Source organism: Cimex lectularius, unplaced genomic scaffold (assembly GCF_000648675.2).
Source record: "Cimex lectularius strain Harlan isolate CLEC.00 unplaced genomic scaffold, Clec_2.1 scaffold74, whole genome shotgun sequence".
Classification (NCBI taxonomy): domain Eukaryota; kingdom Metazoa; phylum Arthropoda; class Insecta; order Hemiptera; family Cimicidae; genus Cimex; species Cimex lectularius.
In genome coordinates this window covers 153,450-176,538 of record NW_019392795.1, presented here as the reverse complement: position 1 = coordinate 176,538, position 23,089 = coordinate 153,450, and the positions used below count along the sequence as shown (strand labels likewise).

At 32.9% G+C, this 23,089-nt stretch overlaps 3 protein-coding genes across 9 annotated transcripts; 1 reads left to right on the top strand and 2 right to left on the bottom strand.

Moving 5' to 3' along the window:
- Positions 1-602: 602 nt before the first annotated feature.
- On the bottom strand, positions 603-2,442 carry LOC106667563 (inhibitor of growth protein 1). Its single transcript, XM_014395595.2, has 3 exons — positions 2,138-2,442; positions 1,456-1,662; positions 603-1,388 (listed from the first exon to the last, which is right to left on the bottom strand). The coding sequence occupies exons 1-3, from the start codon at positions 2,280-2,282 to the stop codon at positions 778-780; spliced, it is 963 nt and encodes a 320-aa protein (XP_014251081.1). The 5' UTR covers positions 2,283-2,442; the 3' UTR covers positions 603-777.
- A 3,736-nt stretch (positions 2,443-6,178) lies between these two features.
- Positions 6,179-11,421, top strand: LOC106667562 (tubulin beta chain-like). Its single transcript, XM_014395594.2, has 10 exons — positions 6,179-6,293; positions 8,255-8,363; positions 8,550-8,675; positions 8,739-8,968; positions 9,223-9,390; positions 9,446-9,631; positions 9,689-9,828; positions 9,902-10,010; positions 10,066-10,218; positions 11,255-11,421. Exons 1-10 carry the CDS (start codon positions 6,237-6,239, stop codon positions 11,324-11,326), a joined length of 1,350 nt encoding a protein of 449 aa, XP_014251080.1. The 5' UTR covers positions 6,179-6,236; the 3' UTR covers positions 11,327-11,421.
- Positions 11,422-11,677: 256 nt separating this feature from the next.
- Positions 11,678-22,997, bottom strand: LOC106667551 (PHD finger protein 7-like). 7 transcript variants are annotated; one of them, XM_014395574.2, is made up of 16 exons: positions 22,725-22,997; positions 22,504-22,642; positions 20,679-20,780; positions 20,475-20,599; positions 20,229-20,409; positions 20,054-20,157; positions 19,881-19,997; positions 19,688-19,812; positions 19,233-19,296; positions 18,940-19,171; positions 17,729-17,860; positions 17,492-17,605; positions 17,161-17,310; positions 17,036-17,058; positions 15,348-15,446; positions 11,678-11,843 (listed from the first exon to the last, which is right to left on the bottom strand). In XM_014395574.2, the coding sequence occupies exons 1-15, from the start codon at positions 22,730-22,732 to the stop codon at positions 15,386-15,388; spliced, it is 1,677 nt and encodes a 558-aa protein (XP_014251060.1). In that variant the 5' UTR covers positions 22,733-22,997; the 3' UTR covers positions 11,678-11,843; positions 15,348-15,385. The 7 variants fall into 7 exon arrangements, with proteins under 7 accessions (XP_014251060.1, XP_014251058.1, XP_014251055.1 ...); XM_014395573.2 differs by lacking the exon at positions 11,678-11,843 and adding an exon at positions 13,434-13,521 and having other exon boundaries at positions 22,725-22,996; XM_014395572.2 differs by lacking the exon at positions 17,036-17,058 and having other exon boundaries at positions 22,725-22,996.
- Positions 22,998-23,089: the final 92 nt, after the last annotated feature.

Sequence of the window (23,089 nt, the reverse complement as noted above, 5' to 3'; positions counted from 1 at the left end):
AAAAGTGAGATAGACATATACTATAAGTAGGGATGAACGTGATATCACACCCTCAGTACCTCACTTGGGGAATGAAGAGCATAATATGCTGACTTTCCTGAATGGGTTGACTCACTAACACTAAAAATCACGACTGAAACAATACACTGCTTCTAGGAACTTGAATCTAAAAGTGAAAAGAGTAGATGGTGACTAACCATGCTGAATGGGTTAAAAAATTATGTGAAAATTGTTTCTTTCTACAATGTCTTCATATTTCCATTCATGTTTTTTTATTTAATCATATTAAAAACCTTCATTTGTTTAAAAAATTTAAGTAAAATAAATAATGTAATTGGCATGCAAAGCATAAATGGTAAAAATGGCATACCTCATAGTTGTGTGGTTAAATGAATAAAAACTTAAGATATTATATCAATCATTCATCAAGATAATATATTAACAAGAAGTACTATTGTTTAACAAATAAATACCAATTGTGTTATTTAACACCACTAGTGGCAGTTTGAGCTTGGTAGGTGTAATAAATAATAAATAAAGTAATAAAACAAGTTTTTGAAAAGTTTTATTTAAATTAAATACAGAAACTCTTTAATAGAAAAAAATATTTTGTTTTAAATATACACTTTACAGAATTAGAACAAAAACTCAATTGTTCCCCATCAGTAGTAATATAGTTTTAAAACTTATATTAAGTAAGAGAGATCTTTAACAGGGGGAGCATACTTTACAAAGGAAAATGCATCAATTATGTACAAATAGCGCATTAACTCGAGGTTATGCCTTTTCTTCCTTTTCCTTATTGTATCTCTCGAGTTCTTTGAGGAACTGTGACTTGGGTTTCATGACATTAGGGCGATCACCGCGACAGCGCGGGCAAAACCATTTGCCTTTGGGTTTGGTCACAAGAGAGACACAGACAAAATGGAACCATTCAATGGGACATAGGTCATTGTCACACATGATCATCTCTCCATAAGAGATCTGATCACAAAGACAGTATGTCGGTTCGTCAATCTCGTGCACGACCTCTTCTTCCTTCGGCGGACTCTCTTCTCGTTGTCTGCATTTCCTCTTCTTCTTTTTTGAATTGGTTGCTGTAGTTTTGTTCCCACTGTTGGCATTCGTGTTTCCACTGGTCGCATTTTTTGTGGTTGTCATTCTTGTCTCAACAGGTTCTGTATTTTCCGGTTCCGTCCTCGATCTCCTTGATCTTTTACTAGTTCTTTCATTTCCGCCATGGGTTCCATTGCTCTTTTCAGCCGAATTACCATTATTGTTATTGTTAGTGTTATTACTCCCAGTCCCGCTACCACTACCTGTATTCTGAACAGTATCCCTTGACGTCTCTTTTGGCTGTTCCGATGACTCAGCTTCCTTATAAAAATCTATTTAAAAGAATAAATAAATACAAGTTCGTTTATGGCAAAATTAAAAGTATGAGTATAATAGTACCAAGATTTCTAAGATCCTGATCAAGTTGTCTGTACTTGTTATCGATTAAGTCATTGATGTGCTGAACAATCTCAACCTTTTCATCTCCAACCTCCTGCAGAGATATCAGAACCTGTTCCATCTTGTAGAGGGTCTTTCTTTGGGCTCCGATCTCCAGGTCATCTCGTTCTAACGACTCTTTGAAAACATCAAGGTCTTTAAGGAATCCTGTAAAATATGAGAAATTCTGACTAAGAAAGAGAGTGAAAGGGTTAAAAAAAAGATGGCTAACAATTGGAGGCAATTTGTTGTTTTTCCTGGATGGGCCTTTTGGTGAATGTATCACTGATTTTACAAATGTTGAGATTTACTCATCCCCAATTTTTTGGTATGAAGCCAAGTTTATGAGCAGTGATATGGTGACATACTGTCAATATAAAGACAGTTTTGTTAAGCTTAAGTATCCAATAGTTATTTTTCTACAGAAAAAAAATTAATAGGTTGGTAGAATTGTATTCATATCTGCTAAATTTCAACAGACACTAAGAGAAAACCATCTTCTTGTTTATACCACTATTGGATTAAGCCTGTCATGAAATATACAAGCCATAAACAATAAAGGCTTCCATTATTGTCCAGTATTTTTGTACAACCCTAAATAATTCTTATACAAAATTGTTGTAAAATTATTTTTAAAAAATACCTCTGTAGTTGACGTCGAGTTCGTGCATCCTGGTCAAATATCTCTGTATATCGTCTGGGAGATTTTCGACGCAGTCGATGTAATTTTCAACATAGGTAGCCGAGTAGATGGCGTCTAGGGCCGCTTGGTTGGTCTGGTTCAACATATCTCTCAATGGGACGTCAACATTAAATATTATCCGTTTAAAACGAAAACACAAGTTGAAGAAAACTCAAGCCCGCATCTGTTTTCTTTTTCACGTTAATTGACACACATATCTATAACAGTCTATATCACAGAGCGTCCCAATCCAAGTCATAGAGTAAAGCATGAACATTAGGTCTGACCTAGTGCTGCAACCTATCCGTCCGACATAATGGGCTCATCTTTCAAGAGCAAATATTTTTAAAAAATTATTTCCACCAAAACAAACATTTTTGCTTGATAAATCACTTTTAAATTAGGAAAACCTAGAAAAGACATAAAATATTGACAAGAATGAGAACGATCTAATGAAAAAATTAAACCCTTTTTTTAATATTATTTATGGGTTAAATTTTGAAATTTCTATTTCAAATCCAATTTTTTGAAGTTATTTTATCAAACAGGTATTAATATCTCCTAATATGATCAGATTTTGTGATTTCTGCGACCATTTCTGGTCTTACATCTAGAAGTAACTTGTATACAATAAACAAGTATTTTTAAAAAATAAAACATTTCAACCTGGTAAATAATTTTTTAACAAGATTCAAGCTTCTTAAATACAAATTAAAGGGAGTGTGAGTGAAAGAGAAAAAGAAAAAAGATAGAGATACTGAGGGACAGGGAAAGAGTGAACGAGATAAAGTGTGAGAGAGAACAAGGGGAGAGTGAGAGAAGATGAGTGAGTATGAGAGAGAGTGAGTAAAAAATAGTCAACAGGAGAGTGTGTGAGAGAGAAAAAGAAGGGAAAGAGTGAGCGAGATAAAGTGTAAGAGAGAAAAAGGGGAAAGTGAGAGATGAGTGAGTGTGAGAGAGAGTGAATGAAAAATAGTCAATAGGAGAGTGTGTGAGAGAGAAAAAGAAGAGAGAGAGAGAGAGAGAGAGAGAGAGAGAGAGAGAGAGAGAGAGAGAGAGAGGGGTTATCGAGTACTGAGGGTAGTATGACTGTAAGTTATTACCTCGAATGGTGGGTCTTATCTCCTGTTACCACGAGGATATAGAGTACTGGCGTACTGTGAATGAATCGTGGTGCGAATTTAATTTATTAGCTTTATATAAGAGCTTAACCCTCAATTACCACGAGGCTATCGAGTACTCAGAGGTAGTGTGAATGAATTGTGGTGCGACTGGAATTTATTAGCGTGAATGAAAAAGCATATCCCCAATTACCTCGAGGGATATCGAGAATTCTGAGATAGTGTGAAGCCTAACCAGACGATCATTTTTTATTTTATTTCTGCTTTTATGTGTATTTGTGTCTTCTACAATTGACGAGGTGGAGAGAGGGTAAAGAAGAAAAGAGAGTTGGTTACCGTTCTAATTGAATTGATCACTGGTTAGGGAAACAGGAAAATTATTAGGATTAAAAAGCGTGAAATACTTGGTAAGAAAAGCAAAGAAAGAGAGCAGGCGACGATCAGGTTCGCCTGCTCTAAAAGTAACAAAAAAATTATATTTGTTTCAAATTGACATCAAATCTTGTGTTTTAGTTTTAGCTGCTTTTTTAAAAAACATTTTCTTTATCGTGCCAACGTATCGATCTTTATTGAGATCATCTTCAGTGCTCAAAGTGTTTGTCTTCTGTGTAATTGTGCCATTCTTGCGTGTCGTGTCGAGAGTGCCGATGATCTCAATAAAGATCTCACGATTTCTAAATAAATATCGATTAACGGTCACTAAGCACCACACATTTTGAAAAATATTAAACAATTCATACAATGAAAATTAAAAGGCGCAAATTAATAATATGGCTGCATTTTAAAGCTTGAAAAGTTGGTTGGACCGTTAAATTTTTAAATAATTATAATCATATTCGGACGATCTTATATAAAAACGAAATCATATACTCAATAATGCTTAGAAATAGACCTAAAATTCTGTATATAAATTTTCAAATCGGAGCTTTTTAACTGTTTTATTAGACGGTTATTTGGTTTCTAATTTGCTTTTCGTCACTTTTTATGTCAAATTTAGCCTGTTAAACATTTGTATTTATTTTAACAAATACAATGAATTACGAAGAAAATTTGACAGCTTTTTCAATTACGAAATTTTTCTGCCCTCTTGGAGACATCTTCAGGAACATATTATCATGTACAGCCTTTTTTCATTTATTTATTAGAAAGGTGTAATGATGCGAGGAATCAAATATTAATTTGAATTCAATTGAATTAATGTCATAAAATTTAAAAAAATAAAAATCATAAAAAAATAAATAATAATAAATAAATAATAATAAGAAAAAATAATCATCAAAAAAAAAAAAAAAAAACAAAAAAAACAATAATATAACTTCTGAAGATGGCTACAAGAGAGCCGAAACGCAAATAATATAATGGAAAATATATTTAGAAAAAATCTCTTTTCTTCCTCGACTAACAATCAGTAAAAATGGAATCTAACACGGCCGACCAAAACAACAACAACTTTACAGAATAAATCAACTATTTCTAAGTCTAGAAATGAAATTTATAGAAAGAAAAACCAAAAATTTTAAACTTAATATGAACATGATATATTAACCAGTTGTTTCATTATTTTTTATGAAAATATTTTAGCTTTTTCAAATAGGAATTAAATTATTAATAAAATTATTAAATAACTTTTGAAAACAATTTTTGAAAGCAAGCCGTTTTGTTACTTTATTTTTCCGCGCTTTTTTGAAAAAATATAACTTTTTAAGCGTAATATTTACACGTTTAAAAATAAAATGACTTTGTACAATAAAAAAATCTTATAGACAATTCTGATTATTGATTTTTCTTGGATATGAGTGATTTGAATGCAATAAGCCCTTGTCAATCTGAGAGCTTTTAATGAATTAAATGTTTTTTAAATTAAATACGTATTTTAGTCGTTTTGTGCTTTGTCTTGTTCATAATAAAGTATACGATCGCAGGAAAATGTCTAAAGAAATGCTAGACGACTCCATCAGAAGCAACAATAAAAAAAACCTTGGTTAAACTTCATTGTCCTAAATATTCCATTATCGTTCGAACGTTTCGATCTTTATTGAGATCATCTTCAGAGCCTGGGATTTACAAACGTTGTTTAAATTTAACAAATACATGTATGATGTGGAAAAAAGTGAATTTATACAATGCAAAAAAATTTTTTGTTAATATATTCAATCATATTTGTTTATTTAATTATTTCCGCATACATACAATAAATACTGGCAATAAAAAAAGAAAAAAGTTTAAACTGCTCAAAATATATATTTTTATTTATTTTGTTTTAAGTGTGTTATCTGAAGTGAAGTATCTTATCTAATTAAAATATTATTATTCAGAAATCGTGAGATGCGGTCAGATCGCATCTCACGATTTCTGAATAATTATCGATTAACGGTCACTAATCACCACACATTAAAATAGTATTGTGTTTTATGATGAAAAACTAATAAAAACAAATGAATTCTCAGTTTAATAGGACAGTTAGAGGATATTTCTTTTATTTTAATGTAAAAATTTTGCATTTGTTTATTTTTATTTGAACTTGGGTTTGAGGTATGTGGAGAGTATTTAAAAATATTTGATGTAATGGACTTTTAGTTTTTATTTAATAGCTCATTTTTTAACTTTATGAAAATCGTTAAATTTGCAGCTTATGAATAAAGTATTTATTTGTATTGTAAGAGGTCAGAAATTATTATTTATGTACACAACGCCCTTTAATCAAAGTGTAATCACCCAATTGTACCACATCCTCAGTAAGGATAGGGCATTTCACCTCGTTGGTATTTATTTTATTTATTTTTTCCTCATATAATTCTTTCCCCCCCGGATCAGTGTGGATACGCATTCCAAGTTTAGACCTCTTCGGTGCCAAGTCCCAAAGTTTATTTTAAGTAACTACGAGTTCATTTCAGTTCTAATCGTTTTCCCCACTGTGTCAACGTCCGGATACGTCTGCGATGAGGGAAATCGTGCATTTACAAGCTGGACAATGCGGGAATCAAATCGGATCGAAGGTAGGCGGAAAACTTGGGCCAAATGTGCTTCAGTACACAACGTGAACAATATATAAAAAAAATATATCAAGTGCGAAGTAATTTACATATATAAATTTGTGAACAATGCTCACAATTAACGCAAATTCATCAAATGTTAATTTATCATTGTAAAGACAATCGATAATAACTTTTTTTTAAATTTAAAATGTTTATAAACGGTGTTTTCCTTTATTATAATCATAACCGGGGGTAAAGTTTTTCACAATATGTGAAAGTTTTGTTGTTTATTTCTCAGCTTTTCTAGCTAATCCTCTCCCTTGTCTGTATGTCTGCTTTTTGTTTGCTTATGGTCTCGCGAAAGAAAGATGGCGTAGGCTGGAGTCGTTTCTGTGCCGGTTTACCGACTAGCTTTACAAAATTATAATAGTTATAATAAAAATAATACATATTTAAAATCAAAAGCTTTTTTTCCCATAAGGACGTCGTAATAGTGTGTGTTTTAATAAAATATAGTAGAACCGAACGAAAATTTCCATATTCAATGTTGTAAAACGAAAATTTTCAGTCAGAATCTAGGTTTTACAGCGATGTACAACCCAAAATTTCTTTTTAGAAATGCAGTCAACACATATAGTTTAGGTAACATTACTCTTGCACCCAATGACCCACCCTCTGCTTCACAAAGTAGTTGATATCATCTAAGCACCTACAAGGAAAAGAAGGCATAGTAATTTTTCTATATCTCTATATCTATTGACCGAGTGTGGATCCCAGGTTTATTACACAAACCCAAGATATAGGAAGATTACACCTTAAGCAACACTTGCATCCAACAGCTACACCTAGCAATGGATACCTTCCTAAGCACCTACGAGGAAAATAATGCCTAGGAAGTTTTCTTGACCTAGAAAAGGCTTTTGACAGTGTGGATTCTAAGATTATTACCAAAACTTGAGCTTTGAGCAATAAGCCTGACAGAAAAATAATGAGCCTTACAAATACAGGCTGATAAGTCTTAAACTCTCGTTCTCCAAAATGTTGGACCGTCTTTTACTACCAAACTTACATTACACCTCAAGCAACGCTTCTGCAACCAAGGACTGCACTGACCAATGCACCGTACCATACTAAACGCCTAGAGGAAAAGAAGGCTAGGAATTTTCATCAACAAAAAAAAGCTTTTGATATAGAGTGGATTCTAGGATTATAATACAAACTCAAGGCCCATCTGCCACCTACTTCACATTCATCACCAACTACTTCATTGGATGAATGGAATTCACATTCCAACCTTATTTACTCAGGAGGCCACAAGGCGTTGTGCTAGGCTATTTCTTTATCCTGCCGTAAGCAACTTCCCTACAAATGAAAACATCACAATAGCCCAACTTGCAGATGAGACACAGCCTCAATGGAGACAACAACAATGCAAGTACTTGCACTTTTTAGATGGCAGGTGCTCAATACTTACAACTAAAACTGCTGTATCTATCATTCTCTCCATTTGGCAATAGACCTTTGGCTTATGGGTCTCAAGTGGACAATCTCACCCTAGCACAAAACCCGACCTCATCTCACAATATCTGAATAACTATCTCAAAATCTTGAGAATATCTTGCATGCCACAGTATTGCATGCCATATACACATTCCATTGGGAAAATTTTTATGTGAAAATGTGTTTTTTGAATATGTATCATGATCACCCTGGTCTACCTTTCCTTGCTGTTTTTGTCTTAGAGGCCCATTTTGGCATTTTGCCTTTGTTAGAAATGGGTACATAGCTATTTAATTTATGACATGGGGTTGAGCAATCTGCCACTTTTATAAAATGTGCACATGTATGTATTGTTGTGTATTGGTGAGAGCACACACAATCGAGTATGAATGAGTGAGTGAATGTGAATTATTTAAAGAATATTCTTATTTTTCAAACCATAATATGCCTTTTTAATTGATTATTTCATAACAAATTGACAGTTCTGGGAGATAATATCAGATGAACACGGAATAGACCCAGCCGGAGTTTACCATGGTGACAATCCACAGCAATTGGAACGAGTCAACGTCTACTACAACGAAGCATCAAGTAATTCTGATAATTTATCCTTTAATGATATGTTAGAACTGCTTAAACTATAATTACTTCTTAATATGTTTATTTTTAAAAATGAATCAGTTCAATTTTTATAACAGGTAACAGTTTTAATCAACAACAAAATATATAATTTAATTTTATGTATGCCAAGACATAAAATGTTTTGGTTGCTTTCAGATGGAAAATTTGTACCTAGGGCAGTCCTTGTCGACCTTGAACCAGGGACAATGGACTCAGTCAGATCGGGCCCTTTTGGCCAGCTATTCCGACCCGATAACTACGTATTTGGTCAGAGTGGTGCAGGTATTGTTTTTATACTTTATTAAATTTTTTAAATGGCATAAATGACTTTGTACCAACCCACAGGGAACAACTGGGCCAAAGGGCATTATACAGAAGGTGCAGAACTAGTTGATGCAGTTATGGATGTCGTCAGAAGAGAAGCCGAAACATGCGACTGCCTTCAGGGTTTCCAGTTGGCACATTCCTTGGGCGGTGGTACTGGCTCAGGCATGGGGACTCTCCTTATATCAAAAATACGTGAAGAATACCCAGACAGAATCGTCAACTCTTTTAGCGTCGTCCCTTCACCAAAGGTTTACTAGATGAGTTGTGTGTGTAATATAAAAATAATTCTTTGATTTTGTTGTTAAGTTCAAATGTTTACCTTAGACCCACCTTGGACATGTCAAACTTGACTATGAACTTTGTAACTATGGTAAAGAAAAAGAAAAAAGTTTGCAAATATGTATTTTGATCGGACCAGTCTAACTAGTATTGCTATTCAAGATATAACTTTTTATATTTGAATCATTGTTTGATTTGTGTTGAATGTAACAAACAATTTAAGGTTTCAGATACCGTGGTGGAACCGTATAATGCAACACTTTCTGTCCACCAACTGGTAGAGAACACTGATGAGACGTTCTGCATTGACAATGAAGCATTGTACGACATTTGTTTCAGAACTCTGAAACTCACGTCACCCACTTATGGTGATCTTAATCATCTTGTTTCGGTGAGTAGCGAATTACTTATTGAATAATTTTTCAATTTTAAAAAGTAAACTGTAGATAACCATGTCTGGTGTTACTACGTGTCTGAGGTATCCGGGCCAGTTGAATGCCGACCTGAGGAAACTCGCAGTCAATATGGTTCCATTCCCTAGGCTGCATTTCTTCATGCCAGGTTTCGCTCCTCTTACAGCACGAGGCAGTCAGCAATACAGAGCCCTTACAGTACCTGAACTTACCCAACAGGTCTGTGTAATTAATATAAATTAAAACTTAAAAAAAAAATAACATTGCTGTTTAAAGATGTTTGATGCCAAAAACATGATGACGGCGTGTGACCCAAGACATGGCCGCTACCTCACTGTTGCTGTTATTTTTAGGGGTCATATGTCAATGAAAGAAGTGGATGAACAAATGTTAAACATACAAAACAAAAACTCAGGGTATGCAAAACAAACAAACCACATCGGTTTTCTTCACTTAACATGTGATAGTATTTAAAAAAATATTTTTCAGGTACTTTGTAGAATGGATACCAAACAATGTAAAAGTCGCAGTTTGCGACATTGCCCCAAGGGGTTTGAAAATGGCATCAACATTCATAGGAAATTCAACAGCGATCCAAGTACGCTTTGACCTGGTTTTAAATTGGATTGAAATAAAGATATATTTTTTTCCAGGAAATTTTCAAGAGGATTTCAGAACAGTTTACAGCTATGTTCAGGCGTAAAGCATTCCTACATTGGTATACCGGAGAAGGCATGGATGAAATGGAATTCACTGAGGCAGAATCCAACATGAATGATCTTGTTTCTGAATATCAACAATACCAAGTAAAAAAAAACATAATTGATTATTAACAGCACTAAGTAATAATCAATTCAAATTGTGTTAAAAAAATCCTTATAGTTATCTATCATTATCCATATTCTCAGTAGATGTTATTCCATTCCAATTAAGAAAGTCAAGGCGTTCTTCCAAATTTTCACACTAATTTTACAAGATGTGTTCAATCGAGTAAACTGAGCAGGTAAGAGTATCAAAGTGGATGGGTATGGTTAAACCACCATTCGCTGATGTTGTGGTTCTGTCACAAAGTAAAGAGGAGCTGAGGTATCCGCTGTCATGTTATGACTGAAACATTAGTAGCACGTATAGTGAACCCTCCAAATGCAAACTAATGAATGGAAAGAGAGGAATTACTGATATATTTTGGGCCCAACATAAGCAGCAGTAAAGTAACACGGTCAATTGCCAGAAATAACACGACGGTGCATTTTACCTTGGAAAAAGATGTTTGAGAACAAAATCTTCTTTTCATCACAAGCTGATGTTCTGCTAATGACCAAACTGTGGGATACTATAGTACTTCCAACACTAACTGCTGCGAGACACTTAAAAACAGAATAGAAATTGCAGATAATTGTTGGGAGTTTGGAGCAGTATATGCAAAGCCGAAACCACGAAATACTACAGAAGAAATGTGTGGGTCAGAAAATAGACTGGGTTGCTGGTGTAAAAGAATGACACAATGGACACTGAATGCAAAAGAATCAAAGGGCCTCCAACAATTGGTATGAGGAAATGAAGGAGCAACCTAGCCCTGTACCACCTAAGTGGAAAAGAACGTCCTCAGTGCTAAAGTATATTAATAGTGCAGGATGGAAGTTTTATTGTTACTAAATTTTTAATAACAAAAATCCACAAATTAAGAAAAGTAATTAAAATGAATGTGCAACCGGTAAGATTTCTCTAAAACTTGAGACTAATGTCAACCAGCAACATCATGTCTAAATTCTTTTACTGGAAGCAACCATTCAAGACCTAGAATTAATTAATAACAAATGTTTTAACTTCTTGTTCTTTCAGGAAGCGAGTGCCGAAGATGAAGGGGACTTTGTAGAAGATGAAGAAGCGATGCCGGAAGAAGGGGAACAATAATTTTTTTTTCAATATCTCATTTTTACAATGTAAGCTTGATTAAGAAAAATAAAAACAATAAAAACTTGGTAAACTTAATATTACTTACATTATCATTACTGTTTTTTTTATTAGAAAAAATTGCAAATTCAACTCTGAAATATATATTGACAACCCAATTTACATACAGATTGATATATTTTCTATTTGCACATTGACTAGTAAGGAAAATTCAATCTAAAGTGATACAAACTATAATTTAATTAAATTATAATGAATTAAATTATATAACATTAACTGTTGCTTTTGCACAAATTTATATGTATAAAAATATAATAACATATGTATGTACATTTATACAAATATCAGACAGAAAAACCTATATAAACTAAATAAAATTGGGTGACACACCCTTTACAGTTTAATAAATAAAAATAGTAAAATATAAGACATCGGGACAAGTTTTCTGTCTAGTATTCTCTTATTCGACAATAATGACGATCGGATCCACATACGGACGCTGTTGTGGCTGTATTATCTGTGGAAGGAATAATCTCAATTAACATGCGGGATACAGAGAAGGTAATTCTGTATTTTAAAGTTGGGTTAATAAATAATAGGTGAACTACTTTTATTACTTTATTGCAATTTTATTATTTTAAGTCTTAACATAAATAATGATTACGGTATTAGGTAAAAGGATAGAAATGCATAAATACTTGTTTAAAGTCAGAATCTCATAGCATCTCAAGTCAACTTAATATCCAATTATGCCCATGTAAATTCATTTATTACTAATAATAAATAAATTGTTTGATAGTTATCTATCACCCTAGTCTACCTATCTCCTTGCTGATTTTTGTTAATTCACATGTAGTTTGCCAACTTTGCCGAAATGATTGAAAACAAAAATCAGCGAAGATGGGTAGACCAGGATGATTAACATGAGGTTCATAACCCTGCTGACCATAGGAGGAAAATTCATAATAAATAATATGTATTAAAAATAAAAGAATCTCGCAAGAATCAGAATTCTGGGAAAAATAAAGAGGAATGCATAAATAAAAGAAAAATAACCTTCAATTTAATTTGAATTGCTATTTAATAATTAAAATTTACATTATTTAGTGCAAAATAGAATTATAATTATTACATGAAACATAAAACATATTGTAGCAACCATTATCCGTTACCACAATTTTCTAATGGTTTTCACATTTTTTTTTAGAGTTCAAAGAATAGAAGTTAATATTTCTAATGTCCCAGTAGTAAAAAGCCAACCTATCTGACATATTTATTAAATGAAGATTGAACATTCTTATTTGCCTGCATAAAAATGAAAGCGTGTCCTTTGGGCACAGTACGGTTGTTAGGATGAGGTTCACTTTTGGATATTTTTTTAATAAGATCTGTATTTCTGCGAAGAAACTGTTTTGATTCTGGCAACTTACAGAATCAAAATTAGCCAAAGCTAATAGAATGGTAAATGGAGTATCGGCATGATCTTCAAGGGAAATTATTGTTTCTTGTATAACTGATTTTAAATTGAACTCTGTATAGCAAATGACTGTTCCTTGGACCCAGCTTGGCAAATAGCTGTTGAACAATTCTCCATAAACCTTCCCTTCATTGTCACAAATTGAGAAACATAGGTTACCGACCGTGATGGACAATATAAACTTACAAAAGTTAACCGTATCAGAACTTTTTAATAAGTATTTGAACTCAACAGGAAATAAAGGGTCAACACGTGAATTTGAATAAACCTTAATGGCTTTTAAAACCATCATTTGTTTCAAATTCACAGGATTTTTGTAATAGCTACATTTCACTATAGAATCGTTTCTATTTTCAGGTGAAGAGAATAAATGCTTATTATTATTTCCAGTGAAATGTGTCTCTTTTTTTGCAATGAAAATTCCAAATAGTAACTTTCTGCGCTCACAAAAAATCAATAATTCACCAATTGGGTGATGTTTTAAGAAGTTTTCCAATGAAAACTCCTTCCGATTACTCATTTTAACATAACATTCATACTGTTCTTTATTCAGTACAATCAACGAGGTTAAGAATACTGCTACTGTATAACTATTGATAATATGAAGGAAAAGGGAATTAATTTTATTATCATTCCATCTTTTGACAATTGACATCCCCAAACATTCTCCTACGCCTTCTTTGGACATCATAAAAAATGTGATTGGTTCTCCTTGAGCCTGAAAGTAAAATTGTATGTTTCAGTGTATGTTCCATAGTTAAATGTGCTTTAAAGGGATATATAAAATTATAAATTAAAATGAAAGCTACAATAAATTTAACCACATCTGAAACCTTAAGGCATGTTCTCGTGAATCAAGTTGAATGGAATCTATCATAAGAACAGAGCTGACCAAAAAATGTTGGACGGGTTTTATTATTCAAGTCAAATTAAGTTCAAGTCAGAGCTGAATCCTGACTTGAAATTTATGAACTTCTCAGTCCTATGTTACACTGCGCTGCTGGTTTTTTAAAATAAAAATACAATGAAACTTCCTTATAATGGACACTCTTTGGGTATGAACTATTGTCTAATATACAGAGGTGTCCACAGTAAAATCTCGATATTTTGTATTCCAATATATAAAAATATTGCTGCTCCCTTGTTTCCCCCCCCACCTTTAAGGTAAAAAAAAAATAAGGTTTCAGATACTGTAGTAGAACCGTGTAATGCAACACTTTCTGTCCACCAACTGGTAGAGAACATTGAAACTCATGTCACCCACTTATGGTGATCTTAATCACCTTGTTTCAGTGAGTAGAGTTCTAGAGTAAACTGTAGATAACCATGTCTGGTGTTACTACGTGTCTGAGGTTTCCGGGTCAGTTGAATGCCGACCTGAGGAAACTCGCAGACAATATGATTCCATTTGCTGCATTTCTTCAGGTCAGGTTTCGTTCCTCCTACTGCACGAGGCAGTCAGCAATACAGAGCCCTTTCAGTACCTGAACTTGCCTAACAGGGTAAATAACAAAATAAAATAACATAACTTGTGTTTAACTAAAGGAGGATATAACAACCATGGAACTGGAAAATGAAATCCATGTCCCCATCTTGTGTCAAACTTTCTTTGTTTATGTTTTTACAGTATCTTTTTACATGTTATGTTTTTACTGTATGTACAGTACAGTAAGACAATTAAAACTTCTATATTTTTAATTTTTACCCTTGATATATCATAATCTCAATATAGTGAATGTGGAAACATATCGTACTTATCCTTTGTTGAGCCAACCTGAACATGGTTTAAAATTCGTTTGCCCTAAATGTTTTGCGACTTCTATGGCCTATAATATATAAATATATAATATAATTGAAAAAGCTTTCTGCATTTATTATTGGGAATGTCCGTTTTATTCAAGATTTTTATATGAAGAAACTAATGGGAAGACACTGGGGAATCAGAATTTGTCCTTTTAAGGAAGTTTCACTGTAGTTAAAAAAAAATAAATAAAAAGTGATCCTCAAACAGATTAGAAGTGTGATGTTAATTTTTTAAATACTTATTATAAGCATTTCTACCTTTGGGATGTAGTAGGAATCTGCTTGAAGTATAAAAATAAAGATGTAAGAGAAAATGTGCCAAGTTACACATTGCAGGAGAATGAATATGAAGAACAAAATTAAGATGGTTAGAACCATATCAAAGAAAATTACCAGGCTCAACGTTCAAATCCAGCAGCCCTGCATACCCTTGAAAAAAAAAAGAAGAAAAAAAAGTTGATGACAAAACTTGACTCGTGAGAACACGCCACGAGAAGTATTACTGCTATGAGATCCAGCTTCAAACTATTTAATTTCAAATTCATTTAGATAGGCAGATAATAGTGTTTTATTTATAGAAATACACATTAAATTTCTTTTTGATTACAACATAACATGAATGTTTAGTTTGTCTGCCGTGTTTTGATTTCTGATTTTAAATATATTATTGTTTTATAGATTTAACTTTTTTTTAATTAGTGTTTTGCATGCCACAATAAAATTCTTCATCGAACATCTTACCTGTTGGGAGATGGGGTTGTTTAAACATGCCTGCTTTTTCAAAGGCTGAGGAGAACTGAAGTTACCAGAATGTCGTTTTCTACTTGCACCCATTTCAGCCTTAAATGAAAAAAAAAAAAAAAAATTATAGAAAATAATTGTAAATGCACAAATACAAAGTACAGTGCTCTCTCCATATTCTGAGAGAATTACATTCGAACTGTAAAAATAAATTTCAATAAAATTCAATGTTTCAATAAAAAAGTGAGAATTTTAAAGGAAACAAATGAAACATTATTTGTTGGGAGGGAGGGAAAATGGGGAGAAAGAGAAAGAGAGGAAAAGAGAAAGAGGGAGACAAAGTGTAAGATTGTGAGTGAAAGTAAAGCTTAATCCACACTAGGGTGGAATTGTACGTCTTTGTGGGGAATAGCCCCGATTCAATGTTGCACGTCTATTTGGGGGCTGCCCCGCACCAATAAAAAAGTCACGTCTACATTACAGAGGCAGTTCGCTAGAAAATGTCTCATGGGTGTTTCTCTGTCATTGTTATTATTAATCAAAAAAAGAAATGAAAGAAGATAGTGGGTTTGAAAATTGTTTAGTAACAGCAATGATACATGTTGCAATCTTTTGGACACATTAAGGTAGGAGATGGAATGGGATTTGTCAATTTCTTAAGGACAACACCTAAAGATTTTAAATATCTTTTGCAAATGGTTACGCTGAACGTGCTTAAAGAAAACACAAAATTTAGAAATTCACTACTGAAACTCACAACCACACTCTGGTTGCCCCTGGAACATGTGTCTAAACTTGCAATGTTGCACAACATTACATCGCTGAATCCCGTTTCAATGGGACTCAAAATTTTGGATCATGTAGACCCACAATACACTCTAGTTACAAGGAGACATGTTGTGGGGCTGAATATCAACACTCTAATTTTCAGAGGAGATTCAGACCCACAACACAAGTTCAATTCCAAGTGTGGAAGAAGGGAGAGTAATACAAAAAACCAAGACCAGCTTAGACTATATGGATTTTGGAGAATTCAGTGAATCCCTCACCTCCCTTCACTACTAAAAAATGAAAAAAGTTTAAATTATTCTTGTTTTAAGTATAATAGGCCCACTACTTGAAGATAGTGGAAAAGAGGAATAAGCAATGAAGAATTTTTAAATTTTTTTAACAAGAGTATTTCAACTATGAGGGGTTATATATGAACCCTCAGGGTGCCATTGTTTTTGGGAAAGGAAAAAATAAAGTCCATTTGTAAGTATATCCAGTGGCCCTGCATTCACCCGGGACCTTACGGTGATGAGTGCCATGCGATCACCAATGCCCCTTAATTTTTTTTTTTTTTGTACATCCAAATTAAGGATGTACAAAAGGATCCATATTACCTCTCTTTAAAGAATCTGAATACTCCCTGCAGCAATTAGTTTGGATTACCAAGAAAGCACTGTATTGTGAAATATTGAGTTAATGTCTGAAAGTTTATGAGCCCAAACTTCTCCGAGCATCCTATTTGAGTCAGTGCTGCTGTCATTTGAGCTAAAAATCATACGCTAGTGGTCTTTTTTGTAGTTTGTCTGTTACTATGATGAAGTATACAAATATGAAGTCAATGAATTTGTTAAATGGGGAAATAGTACAAGGAAAAAAAACTGTTAATAGTAGAATGAAATGGGATAAAAGTTACATACATGATTTGTTGACAGCATAACATCTAAAATGATCAAATAATTAGATATTTTTATTTTATAATGCAAATAAAAAATATTAATACATACAACCAATTAAACAAACAAATCATAGCAATTAATCTTACATTTTCTAGCTCCTCGTCACTTTCAACGATGACAACATCCCTAACAAGTAATCTTGGTTTTTGTGGTTTTTGCATGGTTTCTTGAGCAGTTTTTTGAACCTCCTGATTTGTGGTGGGAGAGGCCAATTCCTTAGATAAACATAAACTATCCTTAAAACAAAAAACAAAAACAAAAACAAACAAAAAAATTAGATGGGAAATTGTATTTTAAACAGTTCTTTTGAGAAAATTTACTCCTTCATTTTTACTATGAATTTTATTTTATAATGCAAATAAAATATTTTCATACATACAACCAATTAAATAAATCAATCATAACTATTAACCTTACATTTTCTAGCTCCTCATCACTTTCAACGATGACAACATCCCTATCAAGTAATCTTGGATTTTGAGGTTTTTGATGAGAGGCCACTGGTACAGCTTTGATTTTATGACTATTTTCCTGGAAAAGAAAGTAGATGTATTCACCAAAAGAAGACTGAAGTTAAAAAATAATTCATTCAGAGGTCATTGATTTTTTTTCCCAAACTATCTTAAAATTACCAACAGTACTTAATAATCTTACATCTTTCTCTTCATTTTCACTATCGATGTTGATAATTTCAGCAACAAGTAGCTTGGGCTTTTGAGGTGATTGAGTTTTATTGTGTGTTTCTTTTACGGGAGAGGTCGGGCTAACACTGTTGGCTGATTTACCCTAGAAAATGTAACATTATTAACAGTAGTAGTAAAAAATAAATTATAATAAAATTTTCAATGATTTTATCAATTTTATAGTCAAGTTTCACTTTATCAGAGGATGAAGCTGAAATTTAAAGTTATTGGGATATGCTATCACTTTTCAGTTAATTTAACACCAGATCCTATAAATATATGTTTTAATTGAGTTAAAAGTGAATGTAATAAAATATGATAAAAATGCCTTCTTGTGGAGAGGAAATTTTTTAGGGTAAAAAAGAGTGAGGAGAGAAGAAGCCTTAGGGTTTTCCACCAAGTGATTGTAAAATTGATGTTTTCCATTTAAAATTAGTAATAATTTTATTCTAACTATTTGAGTGTTGTAAGCTCCTGACAATGTGCGAGACAAGTGAACAGGGAGAATGGAAAACTTTAAGAGATCATTTTGAGGAACTGTGCAAAAAGAAGAAAGAAGGAAGTCATCACCACTACTGCACTTAGACAACCAGTATAGTTATTTATTTATTTTCACTACAAACCCAGTTCAGGGAAGGCAAGTTTGATTTAATTATGTAGATTGACTTTTAACGAATGTTTTCCTTCCTTGTGTTACAAACTTTGTCAGTAGATTTTACATTCATAATGGAACCAATAAGTCCTAATTAACTATAGCCCGAATCTCAACTGTTTCGGAGTTATTCCCCTTTTTCTGATTTTTTAAGATTTCACGACTTTCCTTCAAATAAACAATGATAACTCCAAAACTAAAAGGTTATGGACAAATCCGGAGATACCATGTTACTACATTAAATTTATAATAAGATATGATCAATGCTTAACTTGTAAGTGTTGTGAAATAAGCATTTTAGTAGCCAGGAAAAAAAAAATTCAAAGTTAAAAACTTAACTATGGTGATTCTAAACTACTATTTCCAAACCTAGAGACCAGCAAATTTCAAAAAACATACTGTATCTAATATTCTTTTTAGTAATGTAATTGCTTTTTTTACATTTCACATAGAGATAAACATGTTGCAAAACTGCACCAGGTAGACAAATGCAAATGAGCTACAATTTGTGGTTTTTACAATTTTCTTACATCTTTGATGGCATTATCATAATGCTTCTTCGGTGTAGATAAATTTTCTATATCGTTATGTTTTTCTTCTAATAAGTAGGTTGAAGAAACTGTTGTTGTTTCGGCAATACTGTCTTTTACCACAGTTTCAGCTTCACTTTGACTGCTGGGGTTATTTATATCCTGAATTCCTTGAAAACTGTTCTCGGTATCATGTTTAAGATTTTCCTCATTGTTAACTGCTTCTTCACTTCTATAATTATTTTTTTTTTCATCAATATCAAAAATACATTATAAAAAACATGATTACTCACTGGTAAATACTTCCAACTGACTCTCTGGGTACGTCAGTTGTACTTTGAACTGTCTCTGCATTAACTGAAATAGAATTATTGCATTTAAATTTAATTTTATCCAAATGTAAATTACAGTGTTCTCTCCATCATCTGAACTAATTGCTGCCGTGTTGAGGTTACAAAGGGTGTCAAACAGATACATAACAAAAATATAGACTGCTATAACATTTCATTTTTTAGTTGTGAAGGGATGTGAGGGATTCACTGAACAAAAGAAATTTTCAAAAACTCATATAGTCTAAGCTGGTCTTGGTCTTTCATATAACACTCTCCTTCACCCCATATATGTTTTATTGGTTTCCTTTAAAATTTTCACTTTTTGATTTTTTCCAGTTTGATTAAAGGAATGTTCAGAGTTTTGCAGATCGGATTAGGAAGAGAGCACTGTAGCATAAAAGTTGTTATTTACAAACCTGGAAGTTTTATGCAGATAGAGCATTTCCAATTATCATGACGTTTATATTCAGGCAATAACTTGGCACAGGCTACATGAATGTTGTTGACGCCACAGAAAGAACAGACTAACATATGCCATTTCCTTATGAGACAAACGGAATACACAATAAATGTATGATTATTAGAAAATATATTTTGTTTTAAGCTTACGTTCTAAGCTTCTCAAATTCCCGGCCTTCTGGGCAAATACAAGATTCTGCTTCACATTTTAACGAGTTTATTAACAATTCTTGATAGGCATTCGGCTCTTGTTCCCATGCAGCTTCCCTAAAATGAACTGTGCTGTTATATCTGTTTTAAATGGAACTATCTTATATAATTACTGGTTTGGTATGTAAATTCCTAATTGTTTCATATTTTTCCTGAATTTTGATTTATTGTTGCACAGCGGACATTTAAAATAATACCCTGCATTGAAGGCCATTTTCTGTGAATATAAGTACAGTTAATAAATGATCAGTATTAATTGAAAATTAATTAAAACATACATAAACACACCTGAACACATAATCGGTGAAGTAGGGTTTTAGGTTTGCAACACATTGGCCAAATAACATCTGCAGTCTTAACGACTGAAATGGGGCAAAGGCAGATGACGCAGTCAACTTTTGTATTTTGAACGTTATTTACTACGCTTATCGGTATCACTTGTTGTTTGTTATGCTTGTCACAGTAAGACCTTGACATTTTAACAAAATTTTAGAAATGAACAAAACATTGATAACTAAGTGAAAATTCGATTACTTGAATTCACCAAAAAACAAATGCTTTGTCCCACGTATAATACCGCAGCTAAGATGGAATATACTCCGACATTCTTTCTTGCAACAGTGTATGGTAGCACCATTTTTCAAACAATATGAGCATCTCTACAGGAAAAAAAATTTATACAATTCTTTTTTTCTTTAAAAAAATTTGCATTTTTTTTGCACAGAAATAATAGCTTACCAGTGATTTTCCTCGGTTTACTTCTTCTTTGATATCTTTCAATAAAAAGCCCCAGATGCCTTGATTGTCTGTCCCATTCTGCTTAATTTTGGAAGCCTGAAGCTATACAAAAATAGTTACAATTGACTAAAAATTGTTTCAAATCTTTGAGCATTGAGTTTATAAAAACTAATATAAAAACTAAATATTAGATTTTGTGTACAATTGACCCAACTCCGTTTTTCAAAAGTTATCCAGTTCAATTTATGGAACATTTAGTTTTACATTAAATACATTGAACGATGACTATTATTTATCATCTGTAAATTTTTGTTAAATGTACACAAGATATAGGATAATCAATGCGAGAAATAGTCTTTGGTCCATACCATAGCTGACCTACCACCAAATCATCCAGATCAATTCTTTGAAGTATTTGAGGTGTTTCAAAAGCAGTGGAAAAGTTATTTCCCAGAAAGAGCAATTTGATAAATTAGTTGTTAGCTGTGGTTCTTGGGCATCCCATCTTATGTAATTAATACGTAATCAGGTGGCAACCCAAGGGGGGTACTTCAGCAGATACTGAAGTACTTACTAGTATAAGTATAATTTAAACAATGTTTATAAATCCCAGGCCCTGAAGATGATCTCAATAAAGATCGAAACATTGGCACAATAAAGAAAACATTTTTCTAAACCTAGTCACACCAGACCGCATCGCACAATCTCCAAATAATCATTAATTAATGGTCACTAAACACCACACATTCGTTTAAAGTTTGTGGCATAAGTGGAGAAATTTCCAGTATTATTCAATTACAAGTTGAAGTGTTATTTGAAAAAGGATGTACTCACCTTTCTCATTTTGTACCGGCAATTATAATAATACTGAATTATGATACCATCATCACTATTAGAATCAATCGACATTAAATATAGCATATACGTTTTTGTTGGTCGTATTAACCAAATTATATTTTAATTGATTTATTATTTTTTATGTATTGTATCCACATGTCATGGATTTAAGTTCCACTCGTGAGACTAATTTTTCAATTCAACCACGGGTGTTGAATACACAATGAAGCTCATTAGATAGATTCTTCCAAGACCAGATCTGTATAACTCCGGGTGTGTAGGGTCCTTAAGTTTTCACTAGTCCGATTGATCTGGCAACTTGCATGATTTTTAGAATTGAATTATAGTGTTCTGTATGTAGCTTTTTGATGTGAAATGTCTTTAAAATCAGACCAAAAAATATGGGTACAAGAACTTGTACTATAACGAAATGTTCTAAATTGTCTTGCCTTTGTAACTAAACTGTTGTAAGTGAAGTTTCATGTCTTACAACCATCATTCGAACAATTTTTTTTTACGAGGGTACTTCAACATGAGGTTATATGAACCTCGGGATGCTGGTGTTTTTGAAAAAAAAAAAAAAAAAGGCCATTTGTGTCAAGTTCGAATGCAGGGCCATTGGATTCGAACCCAGGACCTTTATCTTACAGTGATGAGTGCAGTGTAAACACCCCTAAACCATTGCGGCCACCGACGCTTCTTTATTTAGTCTTTTAAAACGAACCAAATTGGTATAAGATAATTAATGAAGGATTTTCTAAGAAATAATTGAAAATATTAAGGACTATCACTTTTTTTTTCTCTCAGTGTGGCTGAGTGTCAACAAAGCAGTTTAAACAACTAAAACCACCTCATGAGACAACAATTCTTAAGAACTGCTGTTGGGTAGCCAGTTATTGTTTACACACACGACATATTCAATTCTGTAATTTTCAAAACTGAAATGTAAAGTTTTATTTTTTTAAAAATTTTTAATTATGATAATCACCAGGCAAAAATAGTGGACGATGAGATTTGACGCTTTATAGATTTGGCCGAATTTGTACAAGTCCGATTGGGCGGATTTGCACATACAGCAAACCTGCCCTTCAGGGAACGATTCCAAAGTCGTGAACTTCATGGCAGACCTTTGGACAAAATTAATCAAAAATTAGAAAGACACCTGGATTTGAAGAACTTGTCAAACCTTTACCTGTTTCCGATTATTACCTATTCATTACTGCCGGGAATAATACAGCCAGCGTTATAGCGGCTTTTGGTCTGCCACGGAGAACAGAAACAAGTTTAAAATGACTGCCTGCCGAGGACAGACATTACTAAACGAAATTCATCATCAACAGTTAACATTCTGTAACCATTTCAAAGAACTAGACAAAAATTTTCACGACCTCACAGCCAAAAACACAAAGTTACTCCGCTTCTCGCTTGCAATTAGCAACAGCAAGCAGCAGACTTCCCCTTTCATCGGATAACAGTTACGAGTTTAAGACAAAAAGGAGGGAAAATCTACAAACAAGAAAACGGACGTTTATTATTTTATTAATTTGTTAAGATAGATTATTTCTATTTCCCAA

Coding starts and splice junctions, on each gene's coding strand:
- LOC106667551 (XM_014395569.2), bottom strand. Junction 19,172..19,232: donor TCAGTTGGAAGTATTTACCA/GTGAGTAATCAT, acceptor AAATAATTATAG/AAGTGAAGAAGCAGTTAACA. Junction 17,606..17,728: donor GTGAAAATGAAGAGAAAGAT/GTAAGATTATTA, acceptor TTTCTTTTCCAG/GAAAATAGTCATAAAATCAA.
- LOC106667562 (XM_014395594.2), top strand. CDS start 6,237: ATGAGGGAAATCGTGCATTTACAAGCTGGACAATGCGGGAATCAAATC. Junction 8,969..9,222: donor GCGTCGTCCCTTCACCAAAG/GTTTACTAGATG, acceptor AAACAATTTAAG/GTTTCAGATACCGTGGTGGA. Junction 9,391..9,445: donor ATCTTAATCATCTTGTTTCG/GTGAGTAGCGAA, acceptor AGTAAACTGTAG/ATAACCATGTCTGGTGTTAC.
- LOC106667563 (XM_014395595.2), bottom strand. CDS start 2,282: ATGTTGAACCAGACCAACCAAGCGGCCCTAGACGCCATCTACTCGGCT. Junction 1,663..2,137: donor ACTCGACGTCAACTACAGAG/GTATTTTTTAAA, acceptor CATATTTTACAG/GATTCCTTAAAGACCTTGAT. Junction 1,389..1,455: donor TCAGGATCTTAGAAATCTTG/GTACTATTATAC, acceptor TCTTTTAAATAG/ATTTTTATAAGGAAGCTGAG.